Source organism: Melozone crissalis, unplaced genomic scaffold (genome assembly GCF_028551555.1).
Source record: "Melozone crissalis strain CALT ecotype California unplaced genomic scaffold, PUWL_Pcris_2 ptg000029l_1, whole genome shotgun sequence".
Lineage (NCBI taxonomy): Eukaryota > Metazoa > Chordata > Aves > Passeriformes > Passerellidae > Melozone > Melozone crissalis.
Window position 1 is genome coordinate 13,733,510 of NW_026535807.1, and position 24,434 is coordinate 13,757,943.

The window sequence follows — 24,434 nt, forward strand, 5'->3', positions numbered from 1 at the left end:
AGGTTGTCACAGCAGTTCACAGCTCTACAACCCAGGAACCACTGAACACTGTCAGGGTAGTGCAACTACACTCTGTAAGACAGGTCTTGAAGCACTTATTAAAAATATTTTGCCATATTTTGAGCAAAATATTCAACTGTTAAACATAAATAACACTCCAATTGCACTATGACTATTTGAAGAAGAGCAGAAGTCAGTTTTTCAGAAAAAGACATTTGTATATTACAGCAGGGGAGGATAGTTGTACGGGTGCACCACCCATCACTGTGCACAAAATCTTTTTCTCTGCAGGAATATTATAGAATAAGGAGATTAGTGCCTCACTGAATGAATATTTTTGGCAAGCATGGTGAACGTGATGTCAAGACAGATACAGGCACTCAAATCACACAGTTCAGTCCAAAGAGCAAACACTGGTAGGATGACATAAGAGTCTCAAGTGCATGCAAAAAAGCCATTGCTGAGAAGCTGGAGTCAATGCAGAGGCCATCTTACAAGTAGCAGTAGCATACACAATGTTAACTCAACTGCTTACCCACTAAGTACACCAAGAACCAGGTTAAGTACGAAAAATGAGCCAAGGATGATAAGACTAACAAAATAGATCCATGGCCACTCACATCCTATTGCATCATTTACCTGTAAAACGCAAGGAAATAAGTTATGATTCAGTCATTCATTAAACAGCAGAGTCCTTTGTGCAGCTGCCAGATCACGTAGGTTCTATGCAAAGTTTACGGCCTATCCAGATCTTTGAAAAGTGAGTGAATAATTGTTTAAATCTACTTACCCAAATTTTGTTGCAGATGTGAGGCTTTAGAGGATTAATTGAAATAACATCCAAATGAGTGCATGAGAATTTTTTGTCTTTTTTATAACTTTGCCAGAAGGACATGAGGAATATGTACTGGTACGTCTAAACTCCAATTTTGCTGTTTGTATGTTATTTATAGGAGAGCTACAAGAAAACTTTTTGTGCTGTAATACGAGGAGGAAGAAATAGAGGTTTATTAAAAGATGTCATCCCAACTGAAGTCTCACCTGGACGAGATAACCTGTGTGTTCATGGCAACTGGATTCAGGACTCTGCCTTCATGATGAAAAAGGTGTATGCTTACCCGCTCAATACACCAAGAACAAGATTTAGTACGAAAAATGACCCAAAGATGACGAGACTGACAAAATACACCCATGGCAACTCAAATCCCATTGCATCATTCATCTGCAAGAAATAAGATGATCTTATAGAGCAGATCACTATATTAACAGCAAAGAAGAGTCAGAGAAAGGAGAATTTGATCATTCAGATTAGATAACATGTTATGCATACCTTCAGAAATCAAAGAACAATGAGAGCAAGAAGGCACTGGCCACATTCATTTTGCATTTCCAACACAAACCCTAAAACAAAATGCTGAGTGAAACTAGCACTTGGATCAGAAATATTATCGAACATAAATGAAGCACTGCAACAGTTCTAATATTTTCCCTGCAGGAATATTACAGAATAAGGAGTATTAATAATAATAGGTATAATTCTTTAATGCTGAGAACATAAACTAAATTTCAGATCTCCAATTAAGATGATGATCACAAAGTATATTGAAATATTATGATTTTTAGTTCATATATATCCTATCTACATTAATGATTATTAGAGAAAATAAACAGAAATGTGTATCTCAACTGTACAAGCAGTGTTACTTTTTGTAACACAGAATTCTCACACTTTTACCTGAAATAAAGCAGTCAAAGGCAGTCAGACATTTTAAATCAATTCAAAAAGAAATAAATGAGCATAGGTCTGTGTAAAAAGCATGAACACAATTTTAGGAAAATGAAAATTTGTAAACAAATTTTAGAAACACAATGGAAACATGGAAACATTCCAGGAAAACTTCTGAACATGAGTTATATACCCAGATCAAGGTTGAATGAAATTTAAAAAGTTGTTGCAGATTTTTTTTTTAAAGTGAGGTTGAAGTCACTGAGCTTCCAATACACTCTTTACAGATTCACACAGGGTTTTCCATAAAGATTTCTTCCACTTGCCATTCTTAGCCAGCTCATCATACCTATCAAAGGATGGACTTGTGAAATATACCCATGGAGATCTAAGAAGGCCTATTCATAAAAATTGATATTTTAAAACAGGGAGATTTGGCTTTGCGTGTAGGATTCAGGTAGCAAAAGACATTTTGATAAGTCACAAAAATAATTTGGACATGAAGCTTCCTAGAAATAGCTCTTTTTGAAGAGGAATTATTCTGGCTTTTACATTGGATTCTTCTTACGATGTTTTATAGTCATGAAAATTCAGCAGACAATAAAATTACATATGTCACTGTAAAACAATCTAATTGCAAATCTGTTTTCTCTTCTGTGAATGTCATTGGGTTGTTGCATCTGAAATTTGTGATTAGGCTTTGAGCTCTACTGACAGTCAAGTTTGACACCTCTCCTTAACATCTTCGTTGGAATAAACCTACTAAACATGGCAACAAATATTTTTCAGAATTATTTCCTTTATTTTTTCCCCTGTCTTTAAATTAAACATCATAATTTCAGTTTCTGCAAGGGGACCCTCTGGATGGTTAGACAGAAGCTTTTTCAGGTTAAGGCCCAAAGGCACTTCTCTTCCATGGTGACCTATGATAGCACCAGACAGTAAACAAACCTCCTAAGTAACCAAACCAGATGAGTTTACACAGCTTCTTCATGCACCTTTTAAAAGGGTCTATGTATCATCTTTTAAAATGCTTTTTGAATTTAACCAAGGTACTGAAAACTAACTTACAATTACACTTGCTACAAAAAAAGAAAAAAAACTTGAAAACACATTTGATTTAGATTTTTTTTTTCTTCTTCCAATAAAACTGTATTTTGGAGAAGTTAAAATTACCAAGGGTTGTAGCCGTTCAGCAAGATTGGCTTCATTACCTTCAAGAGACCCCAAACTTTCGTCATTCAGTTGGGGAAGTCTTTGACAATGCTGCCATTATAGTTATCTACTCTCCCGGGCAAAGCCTTCAGCAGCCCTTGGCACATCAGGGGCTTCCATTAATGACAATGCCTGTGAAGTTTTGGGTTTTATCACCCACACCCACTCTGTCAAAGTGGGTCCCCTGTGTTTGGGAAGTTTCAACAATGAAGCCCCAAAGTTAATGAGTAGAACACATCCCATTGCCCAGACTGAATTTCTGCCTCGTCCCAGTGGATTCCCTTTGCATCTTCTTTCAAGCGTAGGCATCTGGCCTTATGTTTTAAGAGCAATATTTACTCAATATTTTTTTTAAGTATACTCATAATTATTTTATTACATTAGAAATCAGTTTGCTTCATAGACCTGACTCATACCATACAGGTCAAGTGTTTTTCTAGCAATAACTGATCAGGACAAACATTTTAATTAAATTTCAAATACATTTGAATGTATTTTACAGCTAAAAACTCTACAATTATCAGACAGTTGTTTCCAAGTCACCAGAGTTCAGAGTGCAGATATAAATTCATCTGGTATCGGTGCCAACATTTTTCTGCAATGTGTCATTTTGAAAAACCTGAGAGATTAATATTTGCAATTTTACTTTGAGCAGAGCTCAAAAAACAGAGCTCTGGCAGTCACTGCAATGCAACTCCATGCTCTGCTTTTGCTCATAAAGAGAATATTTTCAGGCAGCCAGGCTCTCTGCTAACTTAGTTACCCAGGAGCAAAGCTGAAATTCTCATGCTCTGTCACAAAGGCTCTGTTAACATGAGCAGCTGGGATTTGTATTCATTTTTTAATGTGCAACATATTTTTAAAAATTCTTCTTTATTTATGCAACTGGACTTCAAGCCCAATATTTTAGGCTAATCTATCTAGGACTAATGCTTAGGGAAGCAAAAATTGGCAACTGCAGTTAACCAGTACTAGAAGAAATGCTTCACTTTGGGCAGATGCTGAACTATTTGAAAAGCATTCCTTAACTCAAGAATACCTGAACCTAGCAGAACACCTTGGAACAAATCTAAGATTGAATTCCTAAAAACTACTCAACAACTTTGCCATTTAATTCTAGATACAATTAAACTCTAATCAAGTAATGCATTGTAATTTCTATTCATGAAATAATATTTCAGATTGCATTAATACCAGAGATCAAAGTACAAAAAGAAGTCCTTTCCTTTTGGAAAACTTTGCTCCTCATTTCATGCATGTCAAATGGCATTTTCCATAACTTCCAATTAAAAAAAGATTAAAGGAATTGATTTGCCTTCTGATTAAAAACAGAGACAGAGCTTGGTTAATATATGAGAACAGGAAAATCTCCATCCTCAAAACCAAGATATATTCATTTGAAGGGATTAATGCTGACTTCTCACCCAAAGTGCAGAATGAGTTAAAGTCAGAAATTTCAGATTGCTAAAGTATCACTAGGAGTTCAAGGAGATCTCACATCTGAAATCCTCAGCAAAAGTTCTTGTCTTGCAAGAGTCTCCTGCCCTATGGCTCAGGGTGCACTGTTCCAAAGGAGGTGTCATATTCAATGGCTCTCAATGGACTTGTTCTGTCTTTTTGGGGCCACGGGGCTTTTAGCCTTCAAAACACCTATGGCAAGGACACCACCAAGCACCATCCTTCTTGCCCTTTGTCTTTTTAAAGGTCCAGTCTCACTATTTCAATGTCAGTTCTCAGCAGTTTGTCCATCACATCAACCAGAGGGCAGATGAGATAATGGACAATATGAAGGACAAAGGTTTCTTCAAATCCCTTCATTCAGTTTCACCATAACAGTAGATGTGCACTACACATTATTTATTTGGCTCTTTATGTTTACCTATATATGTTGGTGAGTCTGCATCCTTGAAGAATTATCTTGAGCTGATTGGACAAACCTGATACAGTCTGAAACTGCCTCAAATGGCATTTGGAAGAATTATCTTGTGAGCTCTGATGTAGGTGGAGTCAACTATCATTGCAACACAGCATAAATGATCAGAGACCGAGACTGAAGTGAAACAGGGGGAAAGTCACATTTACTGCCGATATAACCTTAGTATTACACAGCAGCAGATGGCAAACTTCAACCTAAAACATCAGTTAGAAATCATTAAAATATTGTTTATCCCTATCTATGGTAATTGTGAGTAAAATCCCCATATGCAATTGCACGCAAATCAAGGTCTTCACTTTTCTGTACACCTGGTATTCTTTTATTGAAAACTGTTGCAAACCCAATTTGCAATAAATATAAGCTCTACCTGGGGTTAATGATAAAACAAAACCTCTAACTCTGCATTTGTGGCATTACAGATACAATGTGCTGATGCATGAACCTGTTTTGATTTTCCACAGTGTTTCAAACTCTCTTAAATTTGTTGAATTTCTTAGCTTCCTTAGGTTTTAATTTTACCTTCCTCTTTTCATAACATGCCAACAGGCACATAACTGGTGGGTTTACTTTGTGCTACCTGTAATCTGCCTCATCATCCTAAAAATTGTTCAGACTGACAAACTCAGTCTCTTGACAGGTGTAAAAATTCTGCAGACATCAGTGTTTTTTGAAGTGGGACTATCCCTGCATTCTTGGAAGCCTGGAAGGGAGGTTCACAAAACCCCAGATCAGGCTATTTATTCTACCCAGTGAAGAGCACAGCAGAGAGCTCTTCAAAGCTGCCTGGCTTCAAAGGTTTTGTCCTGAGATATTCTTGGCTGAATCTGAGTTAACTTAAAGCTGACTTAAAACAGGCTGTGCTTGAAGCACAGCACCCTCCAGGTTGATTTATATGGAATTTTATATTCAGTGCTCTGGAGTCAAAGCACAGATTTCCCTGGCACTGTCCTGCTTGGACAGACTCAGCCCTTTGTTGTGCTTCTGACACAGAATATGGAGATGCACTGGTGGGGTGTGCACTGAGATCACCCTTTGTTAAGCATTTCAGATCAGCAACACCTGCAAAATAAGAGTTCCATGGCACAGGCAGCAAGGTAGGGCCTACAGAGAAAGAGATCCCATTGAGAAGTGCAAAATTGTCACAGGGCATAGAGAGCCTCATAATTGCTTAATCACCTCTTAAATTTGGACTCTCAAACTGTACTGTGCAATTGCATACAGGACACATCTAAGTGATCCTCTCAAGTTAAACCCCAACTTGGAAGACACTGCTTCAGCTTAATGAATTTGACCAAGCTGAACAGACCTCATTTTCTTCCTTCTGTTGGTTTCATCCATTCTTAACAAATGAATTATAACATTTTGGTATTCCCATAAAGCATTTACTCTTCAAAACATGATTTATAAATTTTTACTATGATTGCTTGGAAATTAGTTTAGATGCAGGTCTTTCATTCAGACACTGAATTCTATCTAAGATTATTTTAGCTAATTCCTGTTAGTGGCATTCCATTAATCAGCTTACTGTCATTAACTGCGAGGAGGGGCTGGGCGGAAATCAAGTCATTGTGCCGAGGAAAGCCAAGATGTCAAACGTGACTGTTAAGAAATTGTTTTATCTTTTTCAAATGTGACTGTTAAGAAATTGTTTTATCTTTTTCAGACAATTATGCATCCCAGCTTAATCTGCAGAGCAGATGAACAGAACCATAACAACATGAAGAGTGCTACCTCTACAAAACAATAACCCAGAGAAGGTTTGCTGATAAGCACTACCACATTTATCAAAATCTGTATTCCAGATATAACAAAATCCGAGTGTTTGACTCCTCTCACAAAGAGCATCATGTTAATTTCAGATTAAGAATTTTTTAGTGCTTGTACCTATTTGTCTGTATTGCCCAAACTAATTTCACAAAAATTTATAAAACTTACGCATAGATTTGGCTTGTTAAATCTAAGGGCTAAAAAAACCACTAAAATTAAATAACAAATGAGATCAACAATGTGTTTATTTTTTTTAATGGTTAGCTATCATGTATGAAAATGAGAAGTTATAACACCTACACAGGTGTGCTCTATTAAACACCTTTCTTTTGGCATCTGCTATTCCACCTGTATGTATACCATACATTATACAAAAATTGGATGTGTTTAATATTTCCTACATACTGGACACAAAAAATACAAATACAATGCATTTACTCTTCAGATAGATTATATAAAATTGTTACCTTTGTTTATGTAGCATCAACAAGCAAAGCCTCAATACTCAGGAAGATCTAAATTTATCTACTAAATTGTTTTCCTGGGACAGACTGGGAACTGGGATTGTTATAAAGTAATTGTTGGCTTCTTGTGACAAAGACTTTGGAGGAAACTCCAGCTGATGGACTAGTGGAGTTCTTAGCACTACCCCAAGTTTAGCCTCTATTTCCCATCTAGTTTTGACCCAGTTTTATTTAAAATTTCTGGGGAGAAATAATAGGTTCTTCTTAGTATTTGCAATGATCTGTGACAAGAAATTAGTTCCACATTTTGACTGCAGTACAGGTCAGCAGTCAGCTGAGGCTGAGATACCAGATATCTTGTCAAAGTCAATCAAGTTCACCTCATGGGAAAGATATTTCCCTGTGAGTTAGTTTAAAATCCTCCTCTGGTGGGGTCTTTGTGTTAAGATGCTAATTGGAAAAAAATTATACTATAATCATATATATACATATATATGTGTGCAAGACACATTTAAGTCACATGCTTTTTGATCCTCATGCACACTTTTAATCTGTACATTCCTTGGCTTGGTAGCTCTGTTTGCATGTGTGATTTTGATAATTCCCTTTTTCTCTTTCTGAAATTAAGTCCTGTCTCTTTGCAATCCAAAACTGGATGATTCAGAGCTTTTAATAACAAGAGAATATAAAAAAGCAATTAGCACAAATCATTACGTAAGAGGTGGGGAGGGGGGTTAATCTTGATTTTAATGTGAAACCAGATTCAAGTAGTTAACACTCAAACAGAAGAAATTCTGCCTGCAATCCCTGGCTCTTTAGGGAGATTTATGCACTATATTAATGCTGTCAGTCAAAATTTCTATCGCTCTGTCTCCAGCTGCACATCATGTGTTAACTTTCTGCTATGTGGTCATGAAGGGCTGGGAGCTCTGTGCAAGCAGCACATGGATGCCTCTGGGGATGAGCTGACTTGTTTCACTCCAGAGCCTCCCTCAGATGACCTGTGAGTGGTGCTGAGCAATGCCAGCAGAACAGCACTAAGCTTTCCCTACGTACATAAGAGGAAAAGGCAGGAGTATTATCTAAGATTTTTCAGGCACAATTCCCCACAGTTTTTACATTGCTAAATATCTGCAACTGATTTACAAATGGAAAAAAAGCTGTGAAGCATGCTTTGACTTCTCTCAGACAATAAGCTGAAATTAATTGCTGAAAAATATTGCTTGGATGCAGGAAAATGCCTTTTCTTTCTGCAGGTGGAATGGGACTAACATGGCTTAAATCACCATAAGTAGTTGATTCCCACTTATTAAATCATTCAATTCAGAGTTCTAGACTATTCTGGCTTATTTGACTCTTGGTCATATTTTTGGAAAGATATTTTTAGGAGATTCCTTGCCAGCACTCTGATGACAGTTTTGGTAATACTTGAAACATATTTTGCAGTTTTTTAGTTTCTAGCCTATTTATACATTTTGTGCATGAGCCAAGGGATTTTCTTGTGTGATATGTATTTGTAAAACATTTGTTTGTGTTTAGGAAATATCTCTGGCTGCACATCAGCTGATTTCAAGTACACTATATCTGATTCCACCCTTAAATATTCTTGAGTAGAAGAATTCTAAAAGGAGTAGAGATTGAGCTCCTGACCTGATCTGATTGACATTAATACACTAGCTGTGCAGACACTTGTGCAAAAGTGCAGGCAGACATACACAAGAGTGCAGTGCAGCCTGAACAGTCTGTGTTACAGAAATAATGGACTTTTTTCAGATGTTCTAAAATGTTTCAAGGAGTATATTGGAGGATTTAAAGCTCAATTTCTTAAACAGGAGAGAGGTGCTTAACTGCACCCTTTTTTGTTATAAAAGCAGAGGAACAATGAATGAAGAATTTCTTTGATGATAATATATGTTATTAGCAAAAAGTACTAACAGTTTTTTAACATTGACATATCAGTAAAAGGTATATTTACAAAAACCTGCCATATCTTTCCTTAAACTTTATATAAAGTTTTAGGTATATTTTAGATTGCCTAGACATTTCAAGTAATGATCTGAGTATTTTAAATAAGAATCCTTTACAGAATATCTTTTTAACATATCAGTAGGTGTATTAATAGACAAAACCATGTAAGACATCAATGTACCATTATTTAGCAATTTCAGCTCGAGTGCTTCAATCTCAGAAATCTTCAGATTAATCTGAAGAGTTCTAGACAAGTATTAGAGAACTGGGGAGCTTTAAAATTGTGGTTAATGATGCAGTATCTGGCCATTAAATTAACCCAGCAAAATTCAGTAGCCACTAATACATTTGTCCTATCTTTGAAGCAACTTTGAAGCATCCTCTTTGTTTCTCTGAGGCCCTGACCGTCTCTCATTCAAGCTAGAGTTGGATTATTCAAGTGTAGTAAGTCAACTTCACTATGGTGAAAACAAGAAGAATTAAATGTGATCATTTTGGTGCTCATGGGAAAATTGGGGGTTTTGCTGGCAAGTATCACTGCTTATTATCTGTGCTCCCATGTATCAAGTGAAGCAGCTAAAAATAAAAAGCAATTTACAAAATATGTGTTTGCCATTAGGAGATTATACATCGAGATGCTTCAAAGGCATGGGAAAAATCTGGAGCCAGATATGCAAATGCAGATTCAAGTTCTGTAATTCCTGACAGCTTGCTAGCACAAATTGGAAATAAGGCAGAGAGTACTATGCTCTCAGCTTTAGAATGTGAGCCAGAGTGTTAAAAACTTGGGCACACAGAGGCTGCCACTTGGCTGATAACACGGACTGCACCTTGGATCCAAAACAAAAACATAAACCTCCAGTGAGGGCTCCAGAGCAAACAGAAGGGACCATGAATGGGAATAAACATGGTCCCAACAGAAGTGGAGAACACATACAGATGAGCAGCCACAAACACAATTTGGGAGCACACGTGCTGCACTGGCTGCTGAGAACAAGGACAGCACCCCTTAACCTCTTAATTCAAACCTTGGCACTAAGGAGTCACAATTTTTTTGGATAAACCATGTAATGCAGTGAGTTACAAGTGAGTTAGAGAGAAGAGGCCAGATTAAGACACCAAAACCCAGTAGGACACATGGGATGGGATGCAAACTGGTGAGCAGCAGGATGCCCACATGAGTCACCATGATCTGAAGGGTGCCCAGCAGCAGCAGAATCAAGGCCTTGATTCACAATAGATATGCACAAGAGAAAAATCATTATTGGTGCTTGGAGAATTTTCCAAGCAGTTTACTGTCATTAACCAGGTGATAACAAGCTGTGCCAGTGAGGGCTGTTGGAAGCTGTCATTTTCAGCTGTCATCCTTGCTGACAGAATGCCACTTAACACGATGCAAAATATTGCACAGATTTCACCCACTCACATTACACCTGCTAGCAAGAGAAGCATACATAAGTTTATTTCACTGTTCCCTCAGTGACCGAATGAAAAATGAGAATTTTGTGCGGTTTCTAATATTTGTGGGTTTGGTTTTATTTGTTTTGCATAAAATTCACTCAGTCTGTGTATTAATAACAGAGTTCTAAGTAAAAAACAACCCACAAACCTCATGCACATCAAGCTAAAATGGCTTCCTCAGATTCTTTTATTCCAATTTGGTATCCCCCTAATGCTTTTACAATTTTCAAATTAAATCTTTTCCAATTTTTAGCCAAATCTACTTCAGCTTGATCCAGTGATGAAATTCAAACACATAAACTGTCATTCCTCTTGTCCTCGGCAAGTAATTTCAGTTTGACAATGGGCAACTTGTTGGTCTGTAAGATAGAAAGGATCTGAATCCATAATTTAATTATATAGGCATCAGTTAAGATAAATCCAAAGCCACCTAAATACCTGATTCTGATTATATTTCACTAGGTCAATAAATATTTGCTTCACTGTCTAACAATCCCAGTATCATTTGTAATAAAATGAAAAGTGACACCTCTGCACCTGTAAATACTTTCTACATTGGAAACTCCTTATAGAGAAAGAAGCAAAAACAATTCATGCAGTTATCAATTGTTTATAATTTTCTTATACTTTTCATTTTGCCTGATCCTGAAAACACTCAACATCCCACCTTAATGATTTTAATTTTTCTGCTGTCATTGAAGACTCTGCAAAGGGCAGCAGATTAATTAGGGCATTAAATCCCAGGGGAAAAAATTATTTAATTCTGAGACACTCAACTTAAATTGTTTCTATGTGTTTTGTAACAATTGCATTCTAAATACAGCAACTCTTCAAAGCTTTTATATTCATTTTCTTTGAAAAAAGTTGGAGGAATTATCAGCTCCTGAAATGTGGGTATACTTTTGCCTCAAAAGATATTAAAGGTGTAATTTTTCCTAGATAACCAAGGCACACCTTCCCTTTTCAGGAAGAATTAAAATAATTGCCGTCACCATGAACACAAACCATAAAGCAATGCTAATTCTACATTCACACAGTGTCCTAGTAAATTAGAGAGAGCTGGAGTGCAAATTACAAGGAACTGAAAAACCTTTACAATGGGAAATCACACAAAGGCCTATGTGTAGCCATACATGATTGTTACTCATTAGTGTTGAAGGTTTGTGTGTTTCTAGCCAGTTCTGTTATTGATAACAGGCAATAGAAGATATTCATAGTTGGCTATTTTTTTTATCTTTGAATCCTAAAACAATACCGTTTTAACATCCTAATTATCTTTAACATTGATGTTCTATTAAAAACATGTCTGTATTCTATACTTCAGCATTACAGATTTTATCTGAGACTACACTGTGCTATATGTTTCGGCAACAGTTTATTTCACCCTGATTTCACATCAAATCACGTGGTCATTTACTGGGTAATACCACATTCTTAAATGTGTTCAGTACTCCACTCCGATGCATTGTTAGTAAATAATCCCACTTGGCCTGAAAAACTTCAACAAACTCACAAAGAGAGCTGCTCTTAACAACAACACCTAAAGTTCTACTAAGATACTCCTTGAGATAATCCTTTTTAACAGCTTGCTAACAGCGATCCTTACCAGTGATCACTTCTCTTCCTCCATATATATTTTCTCACATTTGGACTGTCAGAATTGTGGTTTTTAGTAAGGTCCTAATAGCAGCAAAGACTCCCTGCTGAGTACCATGTAGTGCAGAATATTCTCACTGATGTTCAGCACCTGTGGAAGGTTCTGTCACAGACTACTTGAATGCACTTGGACAAATCACATCAGATATTGAGATACTCCAAGATTCACAGAACAATGCCATGTCACCTAGAGTGGAATGGGGTTAAGCAGAGAAATGTCTATCTTTGGTTTTAGGTGACTCTTTTAAAAATTTCTATGTTCATTTTCCTCTATCCTTCAGTTCCCAGTCTGTATCCAGCTGGTTGTAGATGTTAGAAGGCTCTGGAAGCACCATACCTTACACCAAAGGAGCATTTAAATGTGAGTATTTAGGGAGTTAGGTTTTTGAATACCTTTTGCTGCTTCCATGGAGATGATATCAGGGCCATAGTTCGTGTAAATCTGTAATTTCTGAATGGTGAACATGATTTTCAGTCCCCATGGCAAGCAATGTCAGTTGAGAGCTTGCTTTGTTCTAATTTATGTTAACATGGTAAAAAATTCTGCACAAATACTGCAAAAACAGAGCTCTTAAGCCTAATCAGTGAAGACATACTTAATATCTGTAGGCTCACACAAAAAAAAATGTTAGTCCAAAGGACATAAATGTACTTTTGCATTTATCCAAATGGAATAGGCAAAAAAAAACTCAAATAAGCAATGAATAAATTTGTTTCTAAAATGTCCTTTTAGCCTGAGGAATCCAGTAACAGGCTGTGACTGAAACAAGTGTGCAGCTGAGTTTGTGTCTGCAAAACTCACCAAGATTTCCTGTTGGTGGTACTGTGAAACACAGCTCAATGCCCACTAGAACAGAGAAGCTTGTTTAAAAGCACACAAACCTCAGTGATTTATCAACTCACCCAGTAGAGCACATCAGTCCATCCCTCCATGGTTATACACTGGAACACAGTCAGCATTGCAAATGCAAAGTTGTCAAAGTTGGTTATGCCTCCGTTGGGTCCAACCCATCCACCCTTACATTCGGTGCCGTTCATGACGCACTGACGGCCGTTCCCTGAGAATGCACAAGGTGCTGGATCATCTTCAACTAGAATATCTGCAAAAGCACCCAAAAGTCACAAATCTGAGTCCTCAAGCTTTCAGGAGTTACCCCTTCCCATGAGAAAATAGCAACGCTGTTGTGGGATAAATCCAGATTTCACGCTGAGAAAGGAAACACATCAGAGCTTTGGAGATTTTAGTCTCATTCAGATCTGGTCTTACAGCCTCAAGAACAGGTTAATAAAAATAATTAAGCAGCGGAAAGAAGCACAATGTAATAATACATAATTTAAAAGCTCCTCATGCTGATTGTTTTTTCCTCTTTACTGCTGCTACTTCACTTCAAGGCACTTTGCACCAACACATGGACTACTAAGGAAAAGTGGATCTAATTCCTACACAAAGTTGTCTTCATTCCTTAGCAGAAAGAAAAGCATCTTTAGCCACCAGTTAAGATGGTTTCACTCTTACAAAGTTCTCCCACAACACACACTTCCACTTCATTATTTCATCTGGATGGAAGAACACTGCTCTCCACTCCTCACCACACTGCCACAATCTGGATTTGTCCCTTATAAGTAGTCACCCTTACTTTCTTCACTGCTGGTACTTAAGCAACACATAAGAGAAATTAAAACCTATTCAGAGCATGGTCTAGTCTCTAAGTAGTTTGATTTTTTGGTGACTTTGGTATTGAGGTTTTTTTTTTTCATTTAATGCACTGTACCTAAAATTGTGAACCAGTGTAAACTGGGGTAACAACAGTTTAAGTGCTTTGGCCCCTAGTTCTACTTCAAACTGAAATCCCACAGATTTAAAAGAAAACATCATCAAATCCTTATTTTAATCAACAGTATAATGACTTACCTGAATCAATAAGAAAACAAGATTTGTGCATTTTTCCAATAAAAAGTTCCAATCCTATAATAGCATAGATTATGATTACAAACAATACCAAAAGGGCAATATGGAGAAGGGGGACCATGGCTTTTATAATGGAGTTCAGGACAACTTGTAAACCTAAAAAAAAAAAAAAAAGTAGGATACAAGATATGACTCATATTTCTGTATCTTATTCTATCAAATTTTATATAATTATATATTATTAGGATTCAATGATACAGACATGCAGGAATTATCAGATTTTTTAAAAATATCTATTACCCAGAACCACAAAATGCTCCTTTAACATAAAAATCTTCATAAGAATCTAAAACTTCCTGTCTAATTAGTTCCTCTGTTAATAAAGTTTATATCATAGAAGTCAGTGCTTGAAATGTGTCACAAGAATCTGTGGGTGCTTTTATAAAAAAGGTCACTTAGTCAGTGTGTGCCTGTAAGTCATTTATATGGCATTGAAGAAGTTCTGTGCTAAAACAAAAACTTTGCAGCAAGTTCTGAGAAAATGGGCACTCAGCCAATTGTAGAACTGTCTTCTTACTCTGGGAGAAAAATATAGTTAACTGGGAAAACACATTTTTAATCTGAACAAATCTATTTGTACATCATTTATCCCTTTCAAAACTGCTCCATTTTCTTTTTTTCAATTAAATATTTATCCAACTTTTGGCTTTACCAAGATTATCTAATCCCAGATTAATGAAGCTGCCATAGTACCAATGAGAATAAAATATGCCTCTTTTTAAGTTGATAGACTTCCTCTCTGACATTTCATAGGACTGCTTCTGTCCACACTGAAGCCCTTTTGCCAAAAATCAATCATTTCCATGTAACAGTCCACAATATATTAAACACAGAATCAGCTTTCTTCCTTTGAATGCCTTGGAAAGAGCTGAACTGGAAGTCGTGAACCTTGTATAGCCCAAACAGCTTCAATAATTAATAGAGCATTCAAAGAAAACAGGAAATATCAGAAAATTCAATTGCTTTCTTAAACAATATTGCTCTACTTTTTAAGTTTCCTAATTTATCTCTTAGCTCTGCTAGATAAACAGAAGGCATTCATGTGCATTGGAGGGGGCAGGAAACACAAAATGTGTAATGTGCTCTGGCACACACTTACCAACATATAAACTATTTTAGGACCAGCTAGACTTTTAGATGCAGGGGTTTAGAATTAAAAAAAATCTAAATTTAATTTTCTGGTGTATTTGCATTTTAACATGTAATTTACATTTTATATAAAGCTTCTAAAAAGGAAGTGTATTCCCCTGTCTGCTTATTGAACTGCGTAAGGAGATCATACACTGACTGAATTCACAATGCCTTGTTCAACTTGAAATAGAGTATCACTCATCTTGAAATTCACTTTATATGCATAGCCAGAAAACAAAAACTCAGCTTTATCCCATCTCATGTCTGTAGTGCCTGGAAGGAGACAGTTCAACAATGAGAGCAGCCACATTCCTGACTGCAATAAAGAGAAATAAAGGAAATACAGAGAGCAGAGCTTACTGGGCACTCCTGATACGAGTCGGAGAGGTCGCAGTACACGAAAGGCTCTTAGGGCTTTGACATCAAAGCCACCAGGTTTGCCACCTGAGTGGCTGCCACCGTCTGTTTCTTTGGTTAATTGTTCCAATATTACACTAAATAATCTAGAAAATGAGATGAAAGATAAGGTCATCACTATCTCTTTACCACGCAGTCAAAGATATTACTTTGGAAATTAGCTGAAGTGCAGATCATTCTGCAAAGCTGTTCAGATGTCAGACTGAGAGGTATATTTACACTTTAAATCATGACAGACACAGCTATGAAGTGCAAGACTTTATAATCCCTCTAGAGAATGAGGATCACACAGTTTCCAATAATTTAGCATTCAGCTTATATATACAGTTTGCTATTTTTAAATAGATGAAGCTGCTTTGCCACTTTTGTTCAAACATTTTAGCTTTAACATTTGGAGAATTAATCTTCCCTTTAGAAGAAGAAATAGATAATAACTGAAACCATCTGGTTTAATTTTGGTGGAATATATGAACTCTAAGTGGCACAGCAGTACAATATTCTACATACAGTCAGAAGAAACTGAATATTTTAAAAATAATTAGAGTTCACCATTTAAAAACACCAAAAAGATTTGTTTCTTACACATAATACCTCTGAGGAAAAATATATTCCCAGATGGCTCATTTATTACATTGTATTTTTTCCCTGCAGAAATGAATTAGTCTTTCATTAGAACAGTTTGCAAGACAAGACTTTTATTTTGTTTTCCCACTTTTAGCAGCAATTTAAAGTGATGCATGTTCTTGAGATGCAAATTAATCTTAGCTTTATTTTAGTTTGGAGCTCCATCTCAGATGCATGGGTTTCTAGACTGCCACTAGACCACACAAACTGTGTTATCCTTTGCACAGAGACTGTAGTTGCAGAGCTGCACTTCTCCTGAAAGGATTATCAAGTTAATAGAGTCTTGCAATCATGAGAAATGTTTCACACTTGTAGAGGATGCCTGAAATGTGAAGGGTTTTACTTTGGTCATGAAAAGTTTTCACAACTCTGGTTAAGAACTCTGTCATGCTGGATAGTTGCCTGAAATCATATATTATTTAATAGGGTGCCTAAACTGGATTATTGCAGGCTTTACCCTCCCCCAGTAAGCAGCTGACCCACATCAGTCCATACCCATCCCTTGACTGCTTCATTCTGCTCCAGAGAAAAACTCAGCCCCAAAGACTCCCCCGATGTTAAAGGGAACATCAGCAGCTCACATACTGTTCCACCAAACTCAGATATCCGACACCAGGTCCTGATTCAGCCCTAGAATTTACTGGAAGCATAAGTGCAGGAAAACTAACACCTCAGTGATTTCAAGAGTGACTATTTGTGCTCAAAGACAGATGTTATTAAAAAGGCTTCTGAATCAAGTCCTGAATTCAGAGAACCTCTCAGCTGTCAGTTCATACAACATTCAGAAAATTAAAGGGCATGGGCAGGTGCTATGAAAGCTTTCTCTACCAGGACCTTATTCCTTCACAGAAATCAATGGAAATTACATGAGAGACCATGCAGGTGAGCAGACTACTCAGAGTAATTAATACTCTGATGGGTTACAGAGAGAAGTGACAAAGAATAGAAAGCATCACATTCACAGCTCTGTCTACAGCTCTGTCATTTTTTGTTGTCCAGCTGAAACCAGGACATATGTCATTCCTAAAAAGCCATTAAGGTATAAAACTATTGATCTGCTTTATTGAAATTTACACTCATATTCCTCTACAGTTTATCAAAGTTTAAAGGTTTAATTAAGATTTGATTTTAAAACCATCTCTATATGTGTTTCCCTTTTGCTTGTAGAGGTTTCCTTAGGTATAATTAAGATTAATGGAATTGGACTGGCTGCAGTCTCTGCTGAGAAAGCAAATTTCAATACATTCAATATAGGACATCATGGCAGCTCTTTCAAGCTATTAGAATACCTAATGAAATTTCTCATTGAAGCCAGTCAAATAGAATCAAGTCCAGAAGTGTTTCCATATCCACCTTGGGTTATATATGAAAATCAATTTTTCACTCTACTACTATGTATTAATTAAATAAATGGGGCTCATGCTTGCTTAATCATGCAGGTTGTGTTCTTACTGAAAGAACAAAAACCTTGCTCACAATTCTGCCAGCTTGTGACGTGAGGAAAGGTCCACCTTGTCTTACAGGCAGGCTGCTGACAACCTGCACAAGAGTTTATATTCCAAACTTCTGGATTTAAATTAGGACTTAATCTTACTGTGATATTTTAGGCATTTGATAAGATTTCGTCCTTTTTTATTAATATTTTTAACAAATTCAGTGCGAGCACTTGACCTAACTCCATTTAGCCTCCAATAAAGAGGGTTTTAGGAAATAGTGGAAAATTTTTTAGTTATCATGTATTTAGGACACAGCCAAAGATAGAGGTCGTGTTAATTAGACTGCTCCAGGGTTACTGTAACTCTGTGGTCACTTGACCAAAGGGAAGAGGTCTATTCAAGGGACTGCTTGGCAAGGGAGCAGAGCTGTGTGTGATAATCTCCAACCTGCCCACCAAGCTTCCCCTTCAGGCACAGGGACCAATCTGTTGAGAATGACCTGACCTGATGAAGGATCTATTTATACACAAACTTTAGTCCTGGACCAAAACCGCCTGCATGCCAAAGGACTGGCCCAAATACAACCTTCTCAGTAACATTCACTATCTCATAATCAAATAGTTACAAATCAGGCATTCTTATATTCACAGTACTTGCCCAAATTTAACAATGCTTTACCATAAATTCCTTTAGTTAGCAACTCTTTCTTTCCCTTAATGCAGTAACAACTTAAAAGCAGCACACACTCTAATTTCTGAGCCTTTTCAAATACAAGCAACCCTTAATATGGTTTGAATTTTAAAATGAAATTAGAATTGCATACTGCAAGCCAAGGTTGTGTTTGCTACAATACACAAAGTTATATGTGAATAATGTTCTCCATGTTCTGGATGATGCATACTTTTAGCAAACAAAATTTGCAGTACTGGTTAAACAGCTGTTTAACACAATCTTCAAAACATTTAGGAAATTGGTGAATATACTCACAGGCAAACAGGCCTATACTTACCTCACTGTAAATAAAAGTTTAAATATATTTATAATGGAAGATAAGCTACTTACCCTACTATTACTATTACAAAATCCAATAAATTCCATCCATTTCTAACATATGCATTGGGGTGTAATAATAATCCATATGCTATAATCTTCAAAAATGTTTCAACTGTAAAAATTATCAGGAAGGCATATTCTACTTTTTCCTGTAGAAGACAAAAAGAAAAAGTACAATGAAAGACAAGAAATGTAACAGCTCTTTTTACTATTGACAATTTGCAACAAGTGAGTACTGATCAGGACTAAGGAAATACGTTCGTGGCAGTTTATTTCACAGGTTTTAATTGCATAACACTTAATTATAACTGTACTGACAAGGTTATAATTACATAATTGCACAAGGTTTTCTTGTTTTCACATTCTATGAGAGGAAAAAAAGCTGTTTCTGCAAACATTTAAGCATACTGTACCTTTGCTTAAGCAAAGAGTCCCATCCAGGTCAATAGGATTCTCTGCATTCATTATAACCAGAAAGTGCTGTAGAACAGAGCCCTGGAAATATCCTTGAAAGGTAAGCAGTGGTACACTTCCTTTCACTATTAAAAAAGTTTTAATTGTTTAATATTTAATTTTACACTGTCTTGCAACTTTTTAATCTTGATATGGAAGCTTGCATTCACTTATTCTCCCTTCCACATTACCAGAATTTCTTTAAAATACCCTATTATGTTTGAAGAAATTTTAAGGTACTGTACCACCACCTTGTATCATTGAAGCTCCAACATCAGATTTATTGTTTTTTTTAAATGCTATTAGTTTCTGCATTTTACCAAAATTTTTATTTTAGAGCTATATACTGAATATCTTTTCTTAGCTAACTAGATTCTCTAGAAAGAAGAAACCCCCAAAAACATTATTAGCATGCTTGACTTGGTAAATTGAAGAAGTCACCACTATCAAAACAGAGCAGTTAACAACTGTTCTTTTTACCTTCAGATATGATCATTTCATTATTTTCGTTATCTGTTGCTACTCAAATATTACAGCCAAGAATAAAATGCACAAAGAGTATGATTCATTTTTTAAACTTGTTCAGGAACACATGATGTTGCTCATTTATCACATACAAGATTCATTACATGACTGTAACTGCTCAGGCAGGATTACCATCTTCTACTATCATTACTCAAACAGAACACCAACATTACACACAAAAATACATTATCTTTATTTGTTACATGAAAAAATACACATTCCTTATTTATCACATAGCTTGGCACTCTCATACACAACCAAAGGAAAAACCAAACCTTAATCATTTGCAACTTAAACAAAGATCTTGATATTCTTATGTGCAAATCTTTAATTTGGGCAGTTAGATTGCTCTTGCTGCCAAAGAGGCCACTTAGGATGATTATGTATAGGATGTGGTATTTCCATTTATAAATCTGACACTGGTGATTTAATAGAGGCACAGGCTGGTCAATAAACTCCTTTCCAGGCCTTTACCTGCAGCAAGCAGCACCTGGGGTCACTGGGGCAGGTCAGGCACTCTCATTGCAAAACAAGGATTCCTGGATCTCCTCTCCTGCTCAGCTCAGTCCTGCACCCCTGCCTTCTTCCCCCTCTTTTGATTACACTTCATGAACACTGTGGAGCTTCATCCCAGGCTCCTCAGCTGCTTTCCATTTTGGGTGAGATCTTCCAGCCCAGTGAAACCTCCTTGTCCTCAAACTTCCTAATACTTCTTTCAAAATTGTCCCTCCCACTTACCCAATGATGATCAATTTATCACCAATCAGCCAGGACAGTTGCAAGATAACAAGAGTGAAGTGGCCTCACACAAGAAATATCAAGGTCTTGCGCACCAAAATCCATCTGATCTCTTTGGCTAGAGAACACCACTGAGATTACAATAATATGAATTATCAGCATTCCTAAGAAACACACTCAGAGATGCTTAAATACAACAAATCCTACCACATACACATTCCACAATAACAGCTATTTCTGTCTCCCTACATACAGCTAAATTTGCAGCTAAGATATAGGAAGATAAATAATGTATGAAAACATAAGAAGGACAAAAATATTACAGTTGTCATTTGCTATGGGCAAAATATATATCAAAATCATAGTAGTAAAAAAAAATAGTGAGACAAAATACGTGTTTCATTTATGCCAAATTTCAATAGCTTCTTTTCTTAAAAGGAACACAGAATGCAGGACTGGATGAGACCTTCTGAGCCAAAATAACCTCATGGGTCCCTAAGTCCAGAGTTTTATAGGCAACCATGTAATTTAACTCCATCCATTAAAGTACCAATTCCATCCTAAAAACCATCTTTGCTCTTCAGTGCTCCCCTTCAAAAATATTCCAATGTTTTTCTGCTCTCTGGGCTAAACACCAGCCTCAGTGCTAAAGTTACACAACTTTTGTTAATGTCACACAGCCCTGCAGCTCATTTTAATAGGACAGTTCAAATCTGAACAACTCTGCCCTATCATTTTTCATCCATCCTTGAAAAATAGTATTGGTCTCCACCCTGTTTATCTCATCTCTTTTATGGAAGCAGGAGTTTTTATTGTTTCCTAAACAGTATTGCAAACATTCCATAGAGCCATATGGAATGTAGGACAATCTCATTTTTAAACCCTCCAATGGGCTCAAGATCAGTGTGTGTCACTTCTCAGATGGATCATAAGAAACTTTGAGAACTGCACCAACAGAAGCCACATGAAATCTCAGCAAGGAAAAATGGGAAGTGCTGCACCTTGGCTTAAATAATCCCAAACCCATACGGGCTGAGAAAGGACCTGGAAGTTGCACATCAATTTAAATATGTGCTCATTTAAATCAGACCAATTCCATAACTTCACTGTTTCATTTTCCCTTCCTTCCTGCTTTCCTCCCTTTCATGCTCTCACACACTCTATTCATTTATTTCTTTTTAAAGCACAACCTGTGTTTTCCACAGAGGCCAGATGAATGACTTGGCCCCATGGTTAGCACACAAAGTACAGGCTGTGCTTTCCTCACAGACTGTTTGGCTCTTTAATAAATAGGCACCCAGCAGATGTTCTCACACAAACTGCAGAGTTGACAACCTGCTCACCCTCAGGAAGGTTCTGGTGGTCTCTTCTCACACTTGGATAATTTCTTGCTGGTCACCATGGACATCAATTTTTGCCTCTGCAGCCCTGATGCATCTGTAGGCCACACATCACCTTGTACATCCAGAGCTTAAGCAACCACTGCTCAAGAGTAAATAACACTCAATTTTCAGTATCCATGAAAGAGTTGCAGAGGCAGGGTTGGTTTGGGGAAATAAAACTAAAAAAGTAAGAGATAAATTCAAAATACAGACTCAAGACCGCAATTTTAGAAGGATATGATGCGCACATTTATCTGGTCTCTTTTCTCCACAGTGGTAAAATTATATTTTGTTCAAATATGGCAGTAGGTACACTAAAAAAGTAGACAGTTAAACAAAATAATAAGGAAATACCTAGGAGTATGTATGGAGTGCTTGCAAAAGATAATCTATTAAAAGACACCAATAAGGCAGGTTTGGTTCTAAGAAACTGCAGAGATTATTGCAGAATTTGCACATAATTTCTAATATCTATTATTGCATTTATTTCTACACTGCATGATAAAATTAGCAGAAAAAAGTGACAGCTGTAAACCTAAAGAATATATGGAGCACAACAATATGTCTGCGTTCTGAAGGATCTAATTCTGAGGCTGTATAGATTAATAGTTGTTTGTTCACTGATTTGATAAAGCTAGGTCATCTCTCCTCACAGGCAGCTGATTCCAGCAAGGCTGTCTGACACTTTGGTTAATGCTGCTCGAAATCTTCAAGTCTCAGCAATCTTTTTCTGAATATATGATGCAACAGGACTGATAAGATAAACTGCCCTTCTCATGGAATCCATGCAGTTTGCCTTTGGTATTGATCATGAATCACAAAACAAAGGCCACTCTTACCCTATGAGTTTAGGTGCCATCATTAGATCCTCATTTTCTCACCAAAAAAAAGGGAAAAGGAAAAAAAGGGGAAAAAAAAAGGAAGCATTTGCTTTCTTATTTTAAGTAAATCAGCTTAGCAGAAACCCTGTTGCTCAGGAAATCTTTTTTTCCCCCACCGCAGCCAGATGGTGTACATTAGTCATCATTTATTATCTTCATATTTTCAAAATCTCAGAAAGAAATATGCAAAGCTACAGTTACATGTCAGAAAGTGACACACCAAAATTCTGCATTTACGTTAAGATGTTTCACAAGATAATGGTTTCAAAATTTGAAGTCATTAATTTGCAAAACCTTAATCTATTATGCTAGGTAATTAAGTCTTACTATATTAAAATTTCTATTCCCTCAGCATCAGAGATGGGAATTATTTCTTAACTGAAGAAATACATTTTTGCATCGAGAGTAACAAATATGAATCAGAGTAAAAACAGCTTAGCAGATAAAGTGACTCAATGTAAGCAAGTTAAACAGACTGATCAACTTTCTGAAGCTTAGACACAACACAAAATACTTTGACATTATTGTTTTAGGGATCAAAAACAAAAAAATAAAATCAGATGTTGTTTAATAAGTTGTGTGACTGATGTTTGGACAACACATATAAAGCCATTTATCTTTTTGACAATCAGCCATTGTTTCAAGTTCTGGCACTGGAAAAACACTCTATCTACAAGACAGAAAAGTAACTTGAGTTTTGAATTTTAAAATATAAGTATTTAATTTTTCACTTTGTATAGCTGTATTCCTCTGAAAATCCTCTCTGACATGCAGCACAAGTAACAATTAACAATAGGAAAGTAAACCTATTTATTCCCACATGTGAAAAAATGTTATAGCATTTTCCCAATACAAAAAATGAAACACAAATGGAACCCATACACCTGGCAGAAAGAAATCCATATACTTGCCTTTATTTCATCAACTTTAAAAGTAATGTACTACCAAGATTAGACATGGAAATTGCTCTCTATTCATTAGAAGAATTGGAATTATTTATCTCTCAACAATTCAGATAACTATTGGATTAGCTGTGCCTTTAGATACATAACAAACAAGGAGGGAGAGTTTGAAAAACATGTTGTAAGGATTCTTGTCCTGATCAATCCAAATAAGCCATGTTTCAACACTCTCATCAGTCCTGACCCACTGGAGGGAATGCAACCACTGCTCTCTACTTTGTCAGATGGCTGCATTGCTGTCCTTGTAAGTGCAGCTTTGCTCTACAGCAACTACAGAAAATATCATTATGTTCACAAAATTGTATTCCTTTAATAAAGGCCTGGGCAATAGGCCTTGTTTCCATCCTTCAAGAGCACATTTCATGTACATGAGACCTCTTATGTTTGAATACATTGAACACATGTAAAATCCAGGGCAAGATTGGGCAGGAATTTGGCATCAGGCCCAGAAACATCTCCAGTCTTTTGAGGGGCTTTACAGGACACCATCACATTACTGCAGACCCAGATGCTCTGGAATTTCAGGCTGGTGCATCTCATGGCAAGGCTGACACTTGAAAGTCAACACCAAGTACAAACTCCATACTTAGGAGTAGAAATAAGCAGGTATTACACAGCAAGAACATTCTTACACCAGTTCAATATTAAATGAACAGGATTTCACATTCCT

The 24,434-nt window shown here is 36.6% G+C and overlaps 1 protein-coding gene across 9 annotated transcripts in view; it reads right to left on the reverse strand.

The window, feature by feature from the left end:
• CACNA1D (calcium voltage-gated channel subunit alpha1 D) overlaps window positions 1–24,434 on the reverse strand; it is a 168,952-nt gene that overhangs the window by 87,893 nt on the left and 56,625 nt on the right. For 6 of the 9 annotated variants that reach the window (XM_054281153.1, XM_054281157.1, XM_054281156.1 and 3 more), the window contains exons 4-8: window positions 18,833–18,972; window positions 15,654–15,796; window positions 14,106–14,258; window positions 13,097–13,293; window positions 536–639 (exon numbers count right to left, since the gene is read on the reverse strand). In XM_054281153.1, the coding sequence (XP_054137128.1) occupies window positions 536–639; window positions 13,097–13,293; window positions 14,106–14,258; window positions 15,654–15,796; window positions 18,833–18,972 (737 nt within the window). Of the gene's footprint in view, window positions 1–535; window positions 640–1,118; window positions 1,223–13,096; window positions 13,294–14,105; window positions 14,259–15,653; window positions 15,797–18,832; window positions 18,973–24,434 lie in introns of all 9 variants that reach the window. The other 3 variants (XM_054281160.1, XM_054281158.1, XM_054281152.1) reach the window with 1 other exon arrangement.